The sequence below is a fragment of the Haemaphysalis longicornis genome, unplaced genomic scaffold (assembly GCF_048455015.1).
Source record: "Haemaphysalis longicornis isolate Haplotype H1 unplaced genomic scaffold, Haemaphysalis longicornis Haplotype H1 scaffold_17, whole genome shotgun sequence".
Lineage (NCBI taxonomy): Eukaryota > Metazoa > Arthropoda > Arachnida > Ixodida > Ixodidae > Haemaphysalis > Haemaphysalis longicornis.
The window spans coordinates 2,509,436-2,528,028 of record NW_027526276.1 but is presented as its reverse complement, the minus strand read 5'-3'; the positions used below and the strand labels follow the sequence as shown (position 1 = coordinate 2,528,028).

At 43.5% G+C, this 18,593-nt stretch overlaps 1 protein-coding gene across 2 annotated transcripts; it reads left to right on the top strand.

Moving 5' to 3' along the window:
* The first annotated feature begins 2,088 nt into the window (after positions 1 to 2,088).
* On the top strand, positions 2,089 to 18,363 carry LOC144166383 (uncharacterized). Of its 2 annotated transcripts, none has more exons than XM_077695899.1 (4): positions 2,089 to 2,248; positions 8,963 to 9,060; positions 12,966 to 13,291; positions 17,950 to 18,363. In XM_077695899.1, the coding sequence occupies exons 2-4, from the start codon at positions 8,976 to 8,978 to the stop codon at positions 18,187 to 18,189; spliced, it is 651 nt and encodes a 216-aa protein (XP_077552025.1). In that variant the 5' UTR covers positions 2,089 to 2,248; positions 8,963 to 8,975; the 3' UTR covers positions 18,190 to 18,363. The 2 variants fall into 2 exon arrangements, with proteins under 2 accessions (XP_077552025.1, XP_077552024.1); XM_077695898.1 differs by having other exon boundaries at positions 12,963 to 13,291.
* The last annotated feature ends 230 nt before the right edge of the window (positions 18,364 to 18,593 follow it).

The following is an 18,593-nucleotide window of genomic DNA, read 5'->3' as shown; positions in this document are numbered from 1 at the left end:
TAAAATTACCCATATACACCCGAAACAACAACGCCGCAGGAAAAAAAATAATTGTGAATTCCGCAAGGATCTATTCGCCATGTCTGGCGCATTATAAGTTGAAATTTGGAAGCTCGTTTTCGGTGGGCTGTTGCAGAAAAACACCGGGGTGTAATGCAATGGTAACAACTTCGATGACATTGCGAGATGCAGCGGTTTTGTTCTTATGAATAATATGCTCCTGTCGAACAAGGAGCACAATATTAAAATTAACAAGCGGGGACGAGCAAACTCGTCGCGTGCGATGCTCTAACGGACGACGCTACTAAGGTCGTCCCGCACCGTGCAACTTCAAATTGTTTCCTCGCATAAGCGGCAGTTTTGAGCCTTTTCCTAGTACAAGCAGTGACCAACTTCGATTAGAGAGCTCTGACTATAATCCGACAAGGGAGCGAACTGACACAAGCGCGTGCGCTCACTCGCTCGCTCACTCACTCACTCACTCACTCACTCACTCACTCACTCACTCACTCACTCACTCACTCACTCACTCACTCACTCACTCACTCACTCACTCACTCACTCACTCACTCACTCACTCACTCACTGACTCGCTCACTCACTCACTCACTCACTCACTCACTCACTCACTCACTCACTCACTCACTCACTCACTCACTCACTCACTCACCCACTCACTCTCACTTTCCCTCTCACAAAAGCTCACAAGTTACACTAATCGATTGCCGCTAGCGCGAACAATTCGCCACTGTGGGCGGGAATGACTAGCTGTCAGTACTTATCGGCTACTCGGCACGCCTTTGGCATGCGCACGCCGATCTACGTGTAGGGCACAAAACGGGAGGGACACTATACAGGAAAGCCTTCTTCAGCGAGATAGCGTAGCAAGCAAGCATGGTGGGTAGTAAAGTTTTCGCTCTAACCACAACGCGAAATAAAACAGCGCAACAAATCTCGCCTTCAATACTAGCTGGCTTGCTAATGTTCACGGACGTAGTGAAAAAGGACAATGCGAAAGCCCCGGGGTCAATTTCAAATTGGGTATGGAATATCACAACCGTTGTGGTAAATGACTGTCGATTAACATATTAGCTTGAGCAGATCGTGTTTTACTTTCGCGATCTGATGATATAAAAGTGTATTTCCGAAACTGTAGGCAACAGTGGCGCTCAGTACTCCAGGTTAGGTAAAGCGAATAAAGTCAGACATTACGCAAGATCCTTGTCAATCTGCACGAACGCATACGCCAACTTGAGAAGGAGCCAGGGAACATAACGCGGGGAGCGGGGTTCGATCCGAACCCGCGACCTCATTTCTGATCTGGAGGTCGTGCTTTCGGATTGCATCTGCTGGGCATGTTTTTATCCACTTTCTTTACAAATGTGTTTTCGAATGATAATAGGAGTACCTTCCACATTCTCCACCTTCCTTTCCTTGGCTCTCTTGACTGCCTACCCTTAATTCTGTACTTGTATGTATGTATGTATGTATGTATGTATGTATGTATGTATGTATGTATGTATGTATGTATGTATGTATGTATGTATGTATGTATGTATGTATGTATGTATAGTTCTATGTATGATTACACATGCCGTTAGAGATGATACTCGAACAGCAAATTCTGCTTTTAATATTGTAAATGGCAAGCTCATAGCGTGTAGAAAACGTTTTAACTCGCCTAGCATCACTGGCACACCAATTCAATGATTCCACAATTTTAGTACACCCAAAAACAGCAGCCTTTGAAGGTAAACATTGTAGCGGTGTCTTACAGTACACACTCCATTTTTGCGCTATAGGACCATTAGTAACAACATTAAGCCATACCAGCGGACCCGACGCAACCCGACGCGAATCGAGCGGGGTGTTTGTAGAGGTAGCGCAGCTCCGTTTGCCACCGGATGCTCAGACCGAAGCTACTCCAACAAACGGCCTTCGCAAAGCGAAGTAACCACTTAAATTACTCCGCCGGACGTTGCGCCGCTTGGAGAAACCACAGAGAACCCTGCATCTCTTTTAAGTGTGCACAAAAATATCCCGCTCCGGCTTTCCTTTGTTGTTTTCACCAAGGGCAACCTCGTCATTTCGCCACTCAAAACCGCTTCGGCCACGTGCGCTCTCTACTCTTGCCATTCAGTTTCAGTACAGAAGCGTTGAAGCAAGGTGTATAAAACCAGACATTGATGTTAGTGTAAAGCGGCGAGGTGACGGTACGAAGAAAAGTGGTCGTCCAGTCTGCACAAAGGTAAGACATTCACCGAACACTTTCCCGTTTCTAAAAGAACTGTCTGGAACAAATACGCTTCGAGCGGCGAAAGTTTTTCACGCAGCTCCCGCCCGGTGCAGGATAACAGCAGAATACTAGCCTAGTGTCGCAGTCAATATTAGCAAAAATTATTTAGTACCGTTGAATACGCAATGTGAGTAGCTACGAATTGTGCATAGGGATCATCACAATATATTTACTGATTTGAATTAGACAAAAAGCTTATACATTAGGCAACTGGCAGTGTCCGATAGAAATATGTTTACCAAGCACATCGGACAGACATGTATAGTTTATGGTTTCCCCATCTCAGTGCCCCAAGGGGTGGGGAAATGTGCTGCTGATCTCAAGACGCAGGTTCAATCTCCGCTTCGCTTGAAGCTATTCTGTTGGGAGTGAAAGAGAAAGAAAAAGCCACTCTGTCGGCAGTTCAGTGCACGTAAAAGGTCTTCATGGTTTTCTAAGTTAAACTATAGCCATCCACTACGGGACGCCTCTTATCCCAGGTGCAGGTAGAACCCGTGGAACACCAAAAATTAACAGTTTCTTATTTCTTTCTACCCATATCATTAGTATTGCCGCCTATCATGAACTTATCTCTATTTTGGTGCAATAGCTCCGGGGTTTTCTGGGACGCTTCAAAGCATTATCATTACATAAAAAAGGGAGAAGAGTTGGATCAGCAGGCTGGCGCGTGGTTTTTTGGAAATAATGCTTCGGTCAATATTCACTCTCCGGTGTCACAAGATTGTCGTGGATGAAGTAAAAGAACCGAAACACGGTAAAAAGGGTTTCAGCATTGCTAACGTATGGTTTTTCCAGATAACAGGAGTATCGTTTATCAATTTCCGAATGAATTGTCATCCTGGAGTTACTCTTCTTTTTGTTTGTTCTCTGGCTTTTTGGACATAGTAGGCGACCTCAATTCGTTTTTTTCTAAGCATGTCATGCAACGAGGTCATCTATTATTCGTAACTGCATTGCTGCGGTATCCGCAGACACTCTTAGATAAAGGACATGCTTTTGCGTAAGATTGAAACTGCGTTATGCTCCCCAGAAAAAGTTCCAGGAAAAAACTGGAAGAATTCGTAAATATTCAAACGACCACCTGCGGAACAGTGAGATACGCGTTTGAAAATTAACGTACTTGCTGATTTGTCGATAAAGTTTCGGTAATGATGCTTAACGCTTTCTACACATGTATTTTGGTGAATAAAAATCTATCACGAAGAGGCACCGATCCCTAAGTTTCTAGAATCTGTTCTCGTTGTGAGCGATGGTGCTCGCCTCACGTATGGTGCTCTCTTGCCTGAGCTAGCATAACTTTAAAGTAATCTGATCGCATACATTCTGGATTTCTACACCTTTACACAAAAACATGAATAATGCATTCAACGCGTATTGAACGATTGGGGACCCATGGCGTGCTCAAAAGAAGAACGTAAACGAAGCTGACTTAGGACTTGTACTAGCTGGATTACTGCCTACATATACCACACGTCACAGCAAATATAGACAGCCTTATTTAGGGAGGTTTCAGGATGAAAAAGCATTCTGCGCTGGTTGTTACAAATTTGTGTACAGTACACCTGTAAAATCCCTGTGGGTGTACGTACCTCCGCGTGTTTATTCCTACAAGTTATCTTGCAAAACACTACGTAGTACGAGTGCTTCTTTATACCTTTTACCGATATGGCCCTCGTCGATTCACGTCCTATAGAAATGTGCGGTGTTATATCTCTATGCCAATGAATGTGTCACCGGCGGGCTCCGTTCTGTATTTGTTGTTCTTCTACTTAGCATTTCGTGTGTCGATACGTTCCCTGCACCATACGTTTATTTGTGTAATTCGTACAAGAAGAGTGTTTTTACCAGCTTCCCACCCTGCCTCTTTTTTAATGCAATGAAGTTGTAAATTGCTTTGCTTTTTAGAAAAGAGTTTGTCGTCCGCGGTACCGCATCTCCTTTAATGATTTCGTTGCTGTGGAGAGTTTGTGAGGAGCACAACGCTACGAAAGTTTGTACGCACACGTAGAGTGCCCTCCCTTTCCCTGTTTCCTCGCCCCAACCCGCCAATGTTTTACAAGGGTGCACTAGAGCACACGTTCTGCACCCATATAAGCGTGTGGGCTTCTAGGTTGTGTGTTACTTAGATGAAGACTGAACCTTCAGTCGAAACGTCAGTAAACCACTGTTTTTGTTTTTAATCGTGAGTCAACCATTTTCTTAACTATTTCTTCTGGCACCTCGAGAAGTTTCTTCTACTGCTTATCTATCTATCTATCTATCTATCTATCTATCTATCTATCTATCTATCTATCTATCTATCTATCTATCTATCTATCTATCTATCTATCTATCTATCTATCTATCTATCTATCTATCTATCTATCTATGATAAAAGACAAAAAACTCTGAAAAGATAAAAGTTCACACAGAGCGCGAAAAAAATAAGGTTAGTAGAGACATAGACAAACAAGAAAGACGTAGAAAATAGAAATAAGTTTTTTGACGTTCCACGGAGAGGACTCCCTTTCTTCAGGGTACAAAATAAGTTCGTTTCAGAGTTATATATATACAGAAAATGTAGCAAGGGTGAGGGCAAGGTAAGAGGAGGGAGAGTTTGTACAAATGGATCATGGTTGGTGGGTAGCAAAAGAATGAAGAGAGAGTGGTAAAATAAATTATAAAAGGATAATAAGAACACACAGTCACGTGGTACGAAAATGGGAAAAAAAGAGAGAGAGAATAACCATACACCGAGAAAACAATAAATATATAAATAAAAAATAAATAACGAGGTAATTTTCCCCTCCTCGTGGCAACGGGGGGGAAAGAGGGGTCAAAACAAGATATGCCCATGCACGTGTTTGACATGGGCAAAAAGATTAGTCACGGGGGGGTCTAGGCACACTCGTTACAAGTCCACTCGTCATAGAACAACTCGTCACAGGTAAACTGGTCAGGAATGCCAACTCGTCACGGGGCATTTCGTACGAGGAATTCTCGTATCACCGGAATATTCGTCACACGGAAAACTCGCATTACGAGCTTGCTTTCTAAAGCGGTGTTTCCACCTGCTATACGTCGCCCATTTAAAAATTATGTAGGCGAGCGAGTGTTCTTTCAAAGTTTTTAACGCAGGAAGTTAGGTAGAACAAAGGAAACAAAGGAACAAAGAAGTTTCAAATTAGATATGCAAATGCACACAATGGGTGAACATCTGCCCATACACACCCGTTCTGAGAAACCGGGTAAGGGGATTGAAACATGAGACAGGTGGCTTCTGTTGGGGGTAGGCAAGGGTCACGCCAAAAGCAATACGACAGGCAGTTTCGACATGAAATGAGTGTACACTGGTATGCAAAAAAAAGTCACGAAAAGAAAGAAAACAGGCCGGTGCACGCGTATGACGCGGCAGCAGGTGGTATTCATCTGGCCGGCGCATGGTGCCAGTTCAGGGAATGCCGAGGCGGTCAGCAACGAATATTAGAAAACAACAATACAAAAAAGAAAGAGGACGCGAAAGCAATCACACACGCTCGCGTTCACAAATTAATTACAAGGTGAGAATATCAAAGCTAACAATGGTACTGCAGCCTTCTACCCACAACACAATGTCCAGACTTGTTCGTCAAATTTGGTTCAGTGAAGCCATTGTGCTAAAAAACGTCGTGCTAGCATGAAACTATACCCAACTACGGGAGCTCGCCAACTCATGGGAGAATATTATTGAGGGAAAGAAATGAACAGGCATAACACTAGCCTGAGAAATGCAGCCGAAATTTTAATCGGAGGAAAGACATGTTAATTTCCCATAACTTTTAGTTATGCCAAACGACGCTGATTTAAACTTATAGATAAGGTAGGACTCACGAACATCGCCATCGTGATGCGTTTTAAAACTAGAATCAAGAATTTTGGGTGTTAGTTGTTCAAAAGAATGACCAGGAGTGTTAACATGCTTTGATAGAGGCAAAGAATGGCAGGTTTTTTCATGAGAGCGGTGATTGTTAAACCTCAAACGAAAGGGTGTTTCAGTCTGGCCGATGTATTGTTTGCCGCAGAGGGTACATTCCAGCAGGTATACGACGTTGGCGGAATCACAGTCAAAGTTTCCTTTTATATTAACATAATAGTTTGAAGCTGTGCTGGCGGCGCGCTGTGTGGTAGTCATTTGTGGGCATACCTTACACCGTGGTTTGTTACAGGGCATGCAACCAGTAGTCTGTAGTCGGCTGATGCTGGATTTAGTGAGAACGTCGCCACAATTTTTGCTGCGTCTATAAACAACACGTGGCGGCTCGGGGAATATCCTCTTTAGGCGTTCACGTTGAGCGAGGATATGGTGCTGTTTCCTTAGTATGGATGCAACTTTCGGAGAAGAGGCCGAATGGGTCAAAACGAGGTTGGTTTGTTGATTGGGTTTTGGAGCTTTTTTTCGGAGAATGTCGGTGCGGTTCAACTGGTTAGCTCGTGTAATCGCGTCATCGATCACCTGCTCTGGGTATTTTTGATTTAAGAGTGTGGTTTAAAGTTCTCTGCAGTTAGAATCGAAATCCGCCTGGCTTGTGCAGATTCGCCTAAAACGTTTAGATTGGCTACAAGGTATTGCAGTCTTGCAGTGCCTGACATGGCTGCTGTGGAAGTGCAAATACTGGCGCGTGTCCGTAGGTTTCCTGTAGGGATTAGTCTGAAGTCTGCCCTGAGAAACTGTGACAGTAACATCCAGGAAATTTATGCTGTGCGTAGAGTAGGAATGAGAGAGGGAGATGGTAGGATGCGCAAGGTTAAAAGCCTCAATAAACGCAAGAAGTTCCATTTCACCGTGCTGCCAAATCATGAATGTATCATCTATATACCTTTTGTAGTACAATGGCTTCAAACTTTGGGTTGCGAGGAAGTTTGACTCTAGGCATCGCATAAAGATGTTCGCGTACTTGGGCCCGATTTCGGTCCCCATGGACGTTCCGCTGACTTGCACGTAATTGACACCATCAAACTCAAAATTGTTAAGTTCAAGGATAAGGCGAAGGAAAGTTTCAAGGGTGACAGAATCGATTTCACCCCCGTTTCCACGGGGGAGGGAAAAATTACCGTGTTATTGATTTTTTATTTAATTATTTATTTTTTCTCTGTGTTTGGTTCTTCTCTCTCTCTTTCTTTCCCATGTCCGTACCACGTGACTGTGTGTTCTTATTATCCTCTTTATAATTTATTTTCCCGCTCTCTCTTCATTCTTTTGCTACCTACCAACCATGATCCATTTGTACAAACTCTCCCTCCTCTTACCTTGCCCTCGCCCTTGCTACATTTTCTGCATATGTATAACTCTGAAACGAACTTATTTTGTCTTCTGAAGAAAAGGAGTCCTCTCCCTGAAACGTCAGTAAACTTATTTCTATTTTCCCGTCTTTCTCGTTTGTCTCTGTCTCTACTAACCTTATATATACATATATATATATATATATATATATATATATATATATATATATATATATATATATATATATATATATATATATATATATATATATATATATATATATATATATATATATATATTTATGACAGAAAATAAGGGTCGGCAGTCCAGAAAACCTCGGAAAGCAAAGGGGAGGTTGTGGTGGGTCATAGAAAGAGACGAAGAAGTTTTTGAGTCAGAAGAAAATTGGTGAAAAAATGCCCGCCTGGTGGGATCCGAACCCACGACCTCGAGAATACAGGTCTGGTGCGATAACCACTACGCTACCTGCGGGGCTGTTTCCCCACCAGTTTCTCGGGTATTTATGTTAGGGTATTTTTTATTTCCTGTACTTGGGGGTGGTAGCCAGCGCCACTCGGACAACACGGGGTGAAGGGGACCTTCTTTTAAACCCCCGAGCTGTGACTAGAGTGCCTACGCCATGGCAAGAGTGGTCGACCAGCGTTCAACCCTCTTAAGCTACCTTTGGCACCAAGACTGCCAGAACAGAGGCCCTCGCTAAGCATGCAGCGAATCAGAAAATCGGAAATGAGGGGCTCGGCTAAATAAGACAGAAAATAAGGTTTGGCAGTCAAGAAAACCTCGGAAAGCAAAGGGGAGGTTGTGGTGGGTCATAGAAACAGGTGAAGAATTTTTTGAGTCAGAAAGAAATTGGTGAACAAATGGTGAAAAAATGCCCGCCGGGTATATATATAAAGGGATTTAAAACACGGGACATAAACCAAACACTTTTACACAAATAATAACATACCACGACTTCGCACCCCACCTAGGGTCAGCACTGATCCCGCCTGCAGCTCTCTTCGCCTTTCCGTTATAGGACCTCCTCGTACAATAATGACCTCCTCGTCTCGAATGTAGCAAATGTACATGTGCGGTGTGGGTGCAAGATGGGGGTAATTAAAATAGTGCACAAGCCCTCACCAGCACAAATTAGGAAGAGGGACTTGCTCAGTAGTGGCCCTTGAACCGCCGCGTCCAAGGCTATTCTAAGGCCCTTCGAAAGCAGCGGCCAATGCCATTCGAGGCGCAGCGGATAACGAGGCAGGGGAGCAGTATCACCGCGTGTTCACGGCGAGGCCGAACAGGTCTCGGCTGATCTCGGTGGGTCCTAGAGTGAGCACAGGGCTGGGGCATGGGTGTGTCCACGGCTCAGCAGAGCTAACAGTGTCATCAGACTGGGTGGTAAGTGTGGCTCTATTTTTCAGCACCTTTTGAAAAATGAAGCAATGTGGGGAACTTGCACGGCTTCTTTTGTGGGCTGGTTGTCTTGCTGCTGTGATGGAGCCAATGGCGACGGCGTCAGGTAAGTGGAGGAATTTTTGAAACAAGCGACATTTTTTGTAGCCGAGTAGATGGAAGAGTTGGAGTGGCCGGCAGTAACGAGCTGCTGAAAATGAATATTTTTATGCGAACCAACCAATATGAAATGAATATGGAACTGCCCCAGTGAATGAACTATTACCATTACCGACTTCATTCTCGGGTACATTTATCTATGGTACTGGATGGTGAGTTAGGTAAGTGTAAGAGTTGTTATGTACCACATCATAGTAATATATAGCTAAATATGAAACGGGAAAAGCGCAAACAAGCTGAAGGAAGAAAGCCCATTCTGTAGTCAGTCAGCGGAATTGCGAGGAGTTTAAAATGAGACTTCAGAACGAATGCTACTTCTAATGCATCAGGTTTAAGTTAGGGTGGATATGTTGAAGTGCGAATGGTGCAGGACGTGAACGAGCAAAAAACCTTCTCAGGCGCCAAGACTTAGAACACCGGAGAAAAAACAGGATTGAGGGTACTGACATTTCTACGTACGACAGGGGTGGGATAAAAAATACCGTAAAAATGGAAAAAAAATGTGTATAGCGAGAAGGAATTAATCAAAACGCTTGCTATTCGATATAGTGTAATCTTTGCAATAATAGACGAAAGGGCTAACCTTACGCACGTGGGAACAAAAAAGGCAGCAGAAACTGTTTCTGCTTAGACATAGGCTTCCACCGTTAGGCTGTGGAGGAAGTTATGTTATAGAGAACTTCGCTATTTCCCAATAGTTATTAAAATACAAGGTAGAAAAGGCGCTACGGGAATGAAGGCAGAAAAAGGTGCAGGGGAAGACTGAATAAATTTGCGTCGGCTTGAAATGAAGACACATTATACTAAAAATGGCCTGGAAAGTATTCTTTTATGGTATCTGGAATTTTGAGGTACCGTTAGCCCGCACAAACGGCAGTCTAATTATGGCGCACGAAAAGGCAGATGTCCAAGATCTTAAAAATAAAGACTGAACAGCCTACTCTGTACTGCATACTTACCAAGGTAGTTTATTTCCCTCATAGCTACACCTCAGAGTATTATCAACTGAAGAACAGGTTGGCATGTAAAAAGGCTCTTCAATAATTGCTTACCCTCACGTCATGAGTCAGCTGATACAGAATAGTACGGTGTAAAATAAACGTTGTATATTATATTTAAAGGTTGCCAATAAGTGTTTGATCTTGTCGATGCCGTTGTAATACTGGAAGCATTTAAAGGCGATGTCATAAAATACAAGAACCAAAAACTCTTGGAGGTCGTATTCATGGCACGCACATGCCAATATAACCTTACGCAAGTATTATGGAAATTTTCCCATGAAAATGGACTGAGCGAAGGGGACAGAACAGAAAAATTCTTGAGGGCAGTTTCAGGGAGCTTGTGGGTGAGCTTGAATATAGAAATTTAGGAACACGGACCAATAGATAATTCTTGGATTAGCCATTGGAGTTTTTTCTCCATTATCACGCTCAGTGCGTCATAAGAACTGCAAGAAATGTGGACAAAGCTGCAGAGTAGGAAAGAGGTTTAATGCAAAATAAATTAGGGTTTATTATAAAGGAACCGAAGAACTTACATTGCGTGCGGGTGATAAAATATTCTAACTCGAGAATGAACTAAGCTTTCTAGGGCGAGTTATCGTTGGTGATCACGGTCACAAAAACAAGACGGGACCTAGAATAAATATGATCTGATGCTTTTTGGTGAATAGGCTTGAAAATGAGTCATACGGTCTCTGTATTACTATAGTGGAAAGTGTTAAATGAAGTGGCATTACCAATGGCGGCTTCAAGGTCGGAACGTCGGTACCTCACTCAACTGCGTCAATTAATGCTTAGGTCAGCCGAACGAGGGGCGGAAAGTGGGATAATAAGAGTAACGTTTAGGAACAGAAAGGGAGCTGCATATATCAGAGCAGAAACTCGTATGAAAGACATCCTAGCTGAAATTAAGGGGAAGAAGTCGGTTCTGAGACTACATATCCTGCGCACTCGAAACCGGTAAATCTAAGTGAAACTTAGCGGCTACTGGGAGACACAACTTGTAGTACAGTAGTGAAAGAGGACTACATGAATGCCAGGGTGAAGCCAAAATATAGAAAGGAAAAATAGACATGGTGTAGCGTATTTTATAGCAGGTATATATAATGAGGAGAAGTTTGGCTTACGGCGGAAAGGGAGTGAGACGAGATGACGTCGGTTTTAAAAAAATATCTTGAGCAGCCATTTGGAAAATATGCAAGTGAAAATCACAAGATACACGGATTGTATGCGGGCCAGTTGGCAAATAACTGGGTTACAAACAGCGCAGGAACAGGAACACAGCGCCGTGTTTGTGTGATCCTCCTGTCGTCCTGTTCCTGCGCTGTTTGTGACTCAATCACAAGATAATTTACCGGATAGAGTCCTTGAAAAGTCCAGTTAACACAAGTTCGGGTTACCCTGCTATGGCCCTAGGAAGGCTGATGGATTCGGCGTTCTTGTCGTTGCCAGGATCTAGGCCCAGCGATGACGCGGTGCTGTGTGGCCTGTTGGCTCGCTATTCGGAACCAACACTGCGTTTTCGAAGTGGCAAAGTTGTTACGAATGTTGAAGGCCAGGAGAATCATGCGGTTTTCTGTTCAGGTCTCCTTGGCATTCGCTTCCTTCGAACTCAAGGACCCCTTATCTCGTTCTTGCCTGCGCGCTGTCACAAGCATTGTTGCAGTACAGAGCCTTTCACGGGAATGAACGCGCCCCCTGACATACGCAGAAACAAATCTTAGTATTTTTATTCATTTGTAAGCGACACTGATATTCTTGTCGAATATATTACTTTAGAACGGTGAATGTACTTGAAAAATATTTGTATGCTAAAGCAATAAACTGTACGTGCCAAGATGAAGTTGGTATCCTAATTTTGGCCTAAAGTAAACGGAAAGAACCCTGCATACATTAATAATGTGAATTTCGATACTTTCATTGAGCATAAAGTTGCTTAAAAGAAGTCCCTTTTTTACCCATAAAAATGTTTAGCGGATGGAAGTACACGATTTACGCGGTTTTATTTTCTGATTTTTTAACCCTTTTGGGCAGGTGAACGGCAACCTTTTACGCAAGGCAACTCAAATTAATGTTACATCAGAGGTTTAAAGGTATTTTTCAGCATTAGGTTGCTTTTGGTAAAAGTAAATACGAAACAAAGAGATGGAACCTTGGCCTAAGAACAGCATCTAAAGTTTCGCATAATATCAGCAAGCAATATACACGAAGGTAACAGAGCACGCGGAGTAGCGATACTGCTGGATCACTACTCTATGAACAGTAATTACGGAGCAAAATAATTAAACTTTAAATGCCAAATACGACTTTTTGCTTTTGCGTGATAGCAGTAGTAGGCAATTTAACTGCTATTTGTTAATCAACGACCTAACTGTGTTACAAATTTCTTCAGTTTCTAACTAAAAGTGCGAAATACGTCTCTTTCGCCTTTGGGTAATGCCAATAGTCGGAATATTCACTGTTATTTGTCAATCCACTGGCCCACTGTGTTGCAAAATTCACCATTTGATCAAGAAATACGTGCCCCTTTTGATGTCAAATGCTTATGAATACGCAGTAATTAGTGATCTTTTACTGCGCGAGGTCTTGTAAAACTTAAGTGCTATTACTTCACATGGAACCCATTGAAACCCCCATGTGGGCGCACAAAAAAAGTCAAATTGCCTTATCGAGATGCATAAACTCCAGGAAGGTACAGGTTATTAAACAAGCGTATATCAAAATATAAAAGTTGGTCCGAAAGAGATATGTTCTTGGCCTCTTCAATGTTGTGAGTTGTGATTTTTGGACAAATATATAAACATTCGAGGTAACAGAAGCCTGCTCCTTGATTTTTGGTTTTCTGCAGCAGACTCTTGTGACTTCTCGGGCATGGACAAGGAAGATCTGGTTAAAACGATTCTCCGCGGACTTCCATCACATCACACCCAATCCAACAGCCACGCACAAGAGGTTGTGTCTGGCTTTTTTGTTGGACCCACCGAGTACAAGGATATGGACAAGCTGGAGACATTGACTCCTGTAGTAGGGTTCTGTCGCGACGGTCTCAAGTTGATGCAGGTTGACCTTGTGAACACCAAGGGGCCACTGCTTGTGGTAATTCCGTGGAAAACGTGCGGTGGAAAAAACGGAACTATCGAACTTTACATGAGGGCCAGGGTGACAGTCACCTTCAAGGTAATGTTCTTTCAGTCTTCTTCCACTCGCCCTAGCTAAATCGTATTCGTGAACGAAAACTTCTTGGAATAATTTGTTGTTGTGCAGTGTTTACCCGCCTAAAATATTTTCGAAACAAGATAGGAACAAACAATAAAACCGGTGGACCACGGGACAATTTTTTTATGTTGCGAAAGAGTTCAGCGAACGAGAAAGTGCCACTTAAAAGTTTTGTCGTTCAGAAAGTAATAAGATCGCTTCAGTAATGAAGAGCGTACCAGGAAGCGTGTAAGTTGTTGCGCCAGGCCACAGGTAACAGACAAAATATAGGAACTGCAATATGCCGAGCAATAAATTAATCGAGGTAAAATAACAGTAGTTTAAGAAGAAATTTGATCCACGGAAAGCTTTCCACTTAAGCGAAGTTACTTAACTGCCTTATTTGTGATTCGCTAACATTTATGAACAAGATAAAACTGACGAACAAAAAACAGAGGATTGCAATACAAATAGAGACAAAGTTTATTACGTTTTTTTTTTTCATTCCGTGTTTTAAAGCCCATGTGTGATTGATAATGCCAGCGGTAACTCTGCACAAATTATTCGTTCTTTTGCAGTATCCGATGACGCCTTTAAAGCATTCCGAACACCAACAGAAAATCCTCTTTTGATCGGGGCACAGCATTGTGAGGACAGCTCAGCACTTATGGGCTCTGAATGGGAAAGCACGAATTGCCGGTTTTAGGCGAGAAATGCCTTGCCTCCACCTGGCGTTCTCGGAGTGATTTATTATCTTGCGGCTTTAACGCTATGCTTCGCAGTCCAAGTGAACACTTAAGTACGACTTCGGTATGTCTTATACCTGTTGCGCCGCTGCTGGTTTGATATATTTGTGGGCTTTAAGCTGCCGAAAATAAACCGGGGCTATGAGGCGGACCGTAATAGAGGGCTCCGAAAACATGTTTACCTCTTGGAGTCGTAAACGTGCACCAAAATCTTGCCTTATGATGTTCTCGGTTTTCAGGACCCAACGCGGCTGGGGTCGCACCCGCATCTGTGGGCTGTACAGCTCAACACCTTAGCCTCGTCGCAATCGTGGCGAGTCCGCTGCTTGTTTCTGCCGCCGTGCAATGGGAGCGTTGATGAGAAGGTTGAATTTAACTGCTGGTGTAATCGCCCGTTTGGCAGCAGCCTTCCGCTCAATTATTCTTCGGTGTACTATCGTTGACTCGCACTGCAGAGTTTCTAAAAAAACATTTCCAAATGAGCCGTTTTTCTGTCCCATAAAACGATGACTGTCGCCGCCTTTGTCACATAAGAGGTCAGTTATTGTTTTAACAACATTGAGAAATGAATTTTGACGTTGCTACGCTCAATTGATTTTCATCTCTGTGTCATAATCTTTAGCTTATCTTAATCACAAGGCATTGGAAACGTGCGCGATGCTTGAACTATCCCGCTACACCATAACCAGAATGGCACTCCTAATCTAGAACACAGTAACATCGTTCACGAGCACGCATTTTTAGGTTGGGAAACGTTATTTCCCGATACATGATTATGTGCCAGATCCGCACACATTCAATTAGTGTTGCACTGTGGCTTTCGTAGAAGTCTCTCTAAACGGCCAAATTGATTTTATTTAGCGCTGTTTGTTTTTCACTAGATCAATAAGGCCATTTGTGTGGTATATATTGCTTAATTTAGCAAGCATTTTTATAAGATAGCCCACTATACATAATGCATAAGGTAAATGGCACTCTCTATGATTTGTAAATTTGTCACGGCGTGCGCAACTTCGGCCACATAGATTGGTGATATAAACGGTGATATACACCAACCCTTTTTCACTTGACCCCACAGTTCTCGAGGGGTGCGTGCTTAGGCAGCCCTTTCTAAATTCAGGTAATTATTGCCTGTGCTAAATACAGTTTCGAAATGCCCTTCTTTGTGTTTGACTGTCTTTCATTATGCTCGAGTAGCTGCACCAGTAAACAGACAATTCTGGAATAATTCATTCAAGCAATCACTAAACGGTGTGAGTACAGGGACAGTAATAAGAACATTGATAAAACAGTGTATGTGCCCAACAATAACAAAGGAACCAATTAAATCCCTGTTTTTCTGATAGCCACGAACTAGGACCTGTTTGGAAATTGGCGCCGGCCTGTGGGATCCATCGCATGGGAAAAAAATAGCGGGAACTTCGCCACGACGGCACGCGGAGCTTACAGACGAAGACGAGAATAAAAAAATTAGTGCCCTTCCACTCTGTGGAGGAGGATGACCTGCAAAGCTGGACGCAGTCCGCGGAGTGCACAAAACAAAAACCCGTTCATCATAATTTGCGATGGAGCATATTGCCTAGCCAATTAGCTGAATGTAACTTTCACAGATCCAAACTTGCTCTGGCAGATAAACATGGAACTGCCTGTGTCCCTCCCGTGTAGTAAGCATCTTACTCTTTGTGTAAGGCCAGGTTCAGTCTTTTGCCGCAACTGTCGAAAATAACTTTAAAGAAGGACGCCAGTTCACGTCTCAGCCAACCGAACTGCGAGAGATGGCATTTTTTACGTCCTCAGGTTACAATACGGGTTTTGTGTCGGTAATCTGAACATAGCCTAACACACAAACCCAATTCACTCTACTATTACCAACTCCAGACAGGTCCCAGTGGGCTGTTTAACGTTCGCGTTTAAACCTCGCACCAGCACAACGGACGTGCCACCCACCAATAAGCGCATGAAACCTATAGCTTCGAGTGCACTCCAACCCTTCTCCCTTCCTCTATTCTCCACTACAAAGCTTCGGACGCATAAACCGGCAACCGGTCAATCGCGCGTGCTTCGAAGGGACAGACGCAATCGAAAATATCCCCGGAAAGCCGTGTGAAGAAGTGACATTGGCTCACACCTGCGTTCCAAGCGGGCGATTTGCTTTTCATCCGGGAAGAATTCACCGCTACTCGATGTGGTTTCCGTTGTTTTTGCACCCATTCGCGCTTGCGTTCGGGCCAACGCTTCAGTAGTTGCTCTTCTTCCTCCGAACGAACGGTATGCATCTGTCCCATAATTATTCAAAACCTGGAAGCCCTTGAGCTCTATTCTCGCGTACAAACATGTGGCTGTCCATTATCCTTTCCCCTCGTGTGCATCCTACTGTGTGCGCAAGATGTCTGTTTAACACATCAACCTACCCCCGAACAACTCGATTGAGGAGGACAGCCGATTGGGCCATGTAATTTCGACATTTAAAACACCCACCAGCACAACCGGCATTTCATCGGTAGTGGCATGAAGCCTAGCGGTGCGTGCACCCCCCCCCCCCCATTTCAACGCCCAAACCGTGCAATCATATATTGCTAAACCGTGATGGCGCGTACCTGGGCGTGAAAGACACCGGCGAAAGTGTCGCTCGGAAGGCCTTCCAAACTGAAAAAGAAATATGGGCTCTAGCCGGCGTTCCAGGGAAGTTTCCCTTCTACCGGCAGGGATTCGCAGCTTCTTGGCGAGGTGAATTTGAGTGGAAACGGCGACGGTGGGATTTGGTCGTTTTAGCGCGAGCCATTTGGCAGCTGTTTCCTGGGCTTCTCGGGAACGACGTTTGTTTATATCCGCGTAATCGAGTGAGCGAACGCGGCAGCGACGAAAGAAACAAAATGCAGAGGAGCGTCCAGCGAAGCGTGAAGTGGAGTACTACACGTGCGGCTACGGCGTCATCTCTGCCACTGCTTTTCCCTCCCATACGCTTCATGTGCCCCACCAAGGACATATACTGCTTTGCAGTAAAAGGAAGATTCTCAAACGCCATGTTCAGGCTGCTTATGCCACGCAGTTGCTGTGAATACAGTTTGGTTTTTTTTCCGTTCATTAAAAATGGTAACGATTTGGTTAACGTCCTACTAGGTCACCTCTCACATGAAAAGGAGAAAAGAAGATGTGCCGTTGACCGCCGAGCTGATACAAATCATTGCTCCTAAATTGCACCAAGAGGTGGCCTAACGGCTGCTGTCTGTGAATTTGAACCGTGTAGTTTTTATTTATTATTTAATGACAACTTTCCGGTATCCCTGCTTCGGCGTGTACAAAGCCCGAAGGTTCATGGAAAACAAATTGCCGGTTGTCTCTATTGACATTACTGTGTTAATGCTTTCTGAGGATTCTGGTTATTTTGCGGAAAGGAGCTAAATGCGTTCCAATAACATAGCGAGTTCTTGCTCGGTGAGATGATCTTTCCTGTGTTTTGTAGCGGAACGACTTCTTGTTTTAGTTTTCTGAAACGTTTTCCTAAGGGACAAGGGTAGGTAACCTTGCCATGTAAGGTCAGTGGATAGTTGTGACATTTCGAAACCAAATTACCCGGGTTCTCTATCACACGCCTTAAACTGGGATATGGTATGGGGTTTTTAAAAAGCTTGTGGGGGCTACTTTTTAAAAGCATATATTGGTGGTAAGTATTATACACTGAGGCCACGAACTTAGTGTCCGAACTATTTATCGAAAAGTCAAGGAAAGGACTGAGCAAGCTCAGAAAAATTTATATACATTTTCCTATTCGTGCATTACTTTTGCTACGTTTTTCAAAATTACATTCAGAATACTACGGTACTGTTGTCAGCAGTTTGTTAAATTACATTCGGCATTTGTGTTTTTTTACAAAAGTGTCCTCTTTTTTTTCAGGTTGCGGATCCCACGGTCATAACCAACGAGACCTTAAGTGAATCACGTATGATTCATCCCGATGTCCCCCAGCCGGTTTTCGTGGAGGTGGGAGCCTTTCGGCTGAGAGGTGCCGGAGAAGTTCTTGGTACTGTGGCGTCGGTCCTCGGGAGGTTGTTTCAGGGTATCGTCAAGGAATTAGGCGAAGAAATGGTCACGTATAGACTGCGCGACGTGCTCAACGAGATAGGTCATACTTGAAGGCTTCGTCAACACAAATGTACTGGCAATGACTCTTCAATGAAGCTTACCCCCATGCGATAAATTCAATAAATATTTTATGGGTCACTTGTTCTTGAGATGTTGAGCGCCTCACACAAATACCTGATTACAATATTACACTGTTTACTGAAAGTTGTTAGCTGTTGCATGACATTTTGTCGAAAAAAAACATGAAGCGTAATATAATAAAAAAGACGGGTAACAGATCTTCATTCTTTTTATGTTACTTAAATGGTTATTCCCATCGTTTTTGAAGCAAAGTACTGGGATAATGTGAATTCCATACATTCCGCAAAATTACAACTAATTATTATGTTGAGGGAAGCAGAGTATCTTTTACTATTTGAATGTTTTACCAATGCCCGTGAAATTGCCTATTTGAG

Excerpts from the sequence above, each read along its gene's own strand:
- LOC144166383 (XM_077695898.1), top strand. The coding sequence starts at position 8,976 with ATGAAGCAATGTGGGGAACTTGCACGGCTTCTTTTGTGGGCTGGTTGT. Across the intron at positions 9,061-12,962 it reads GCCAATGGCGACGGCGTCAG|CAGACTCTTGTGACTTCTCG; the intron begins GTAAGTGGAGGA and ends GGTTTTCTGCAG. Across the intron at positions 13,292-17,949 it reads GGGTGACAGTCACCTTCAAG|GTTGCGGATCCCACGGTCAT; the intron begins GTAATGTTCTTT and ends CTTTTTTTTCAG.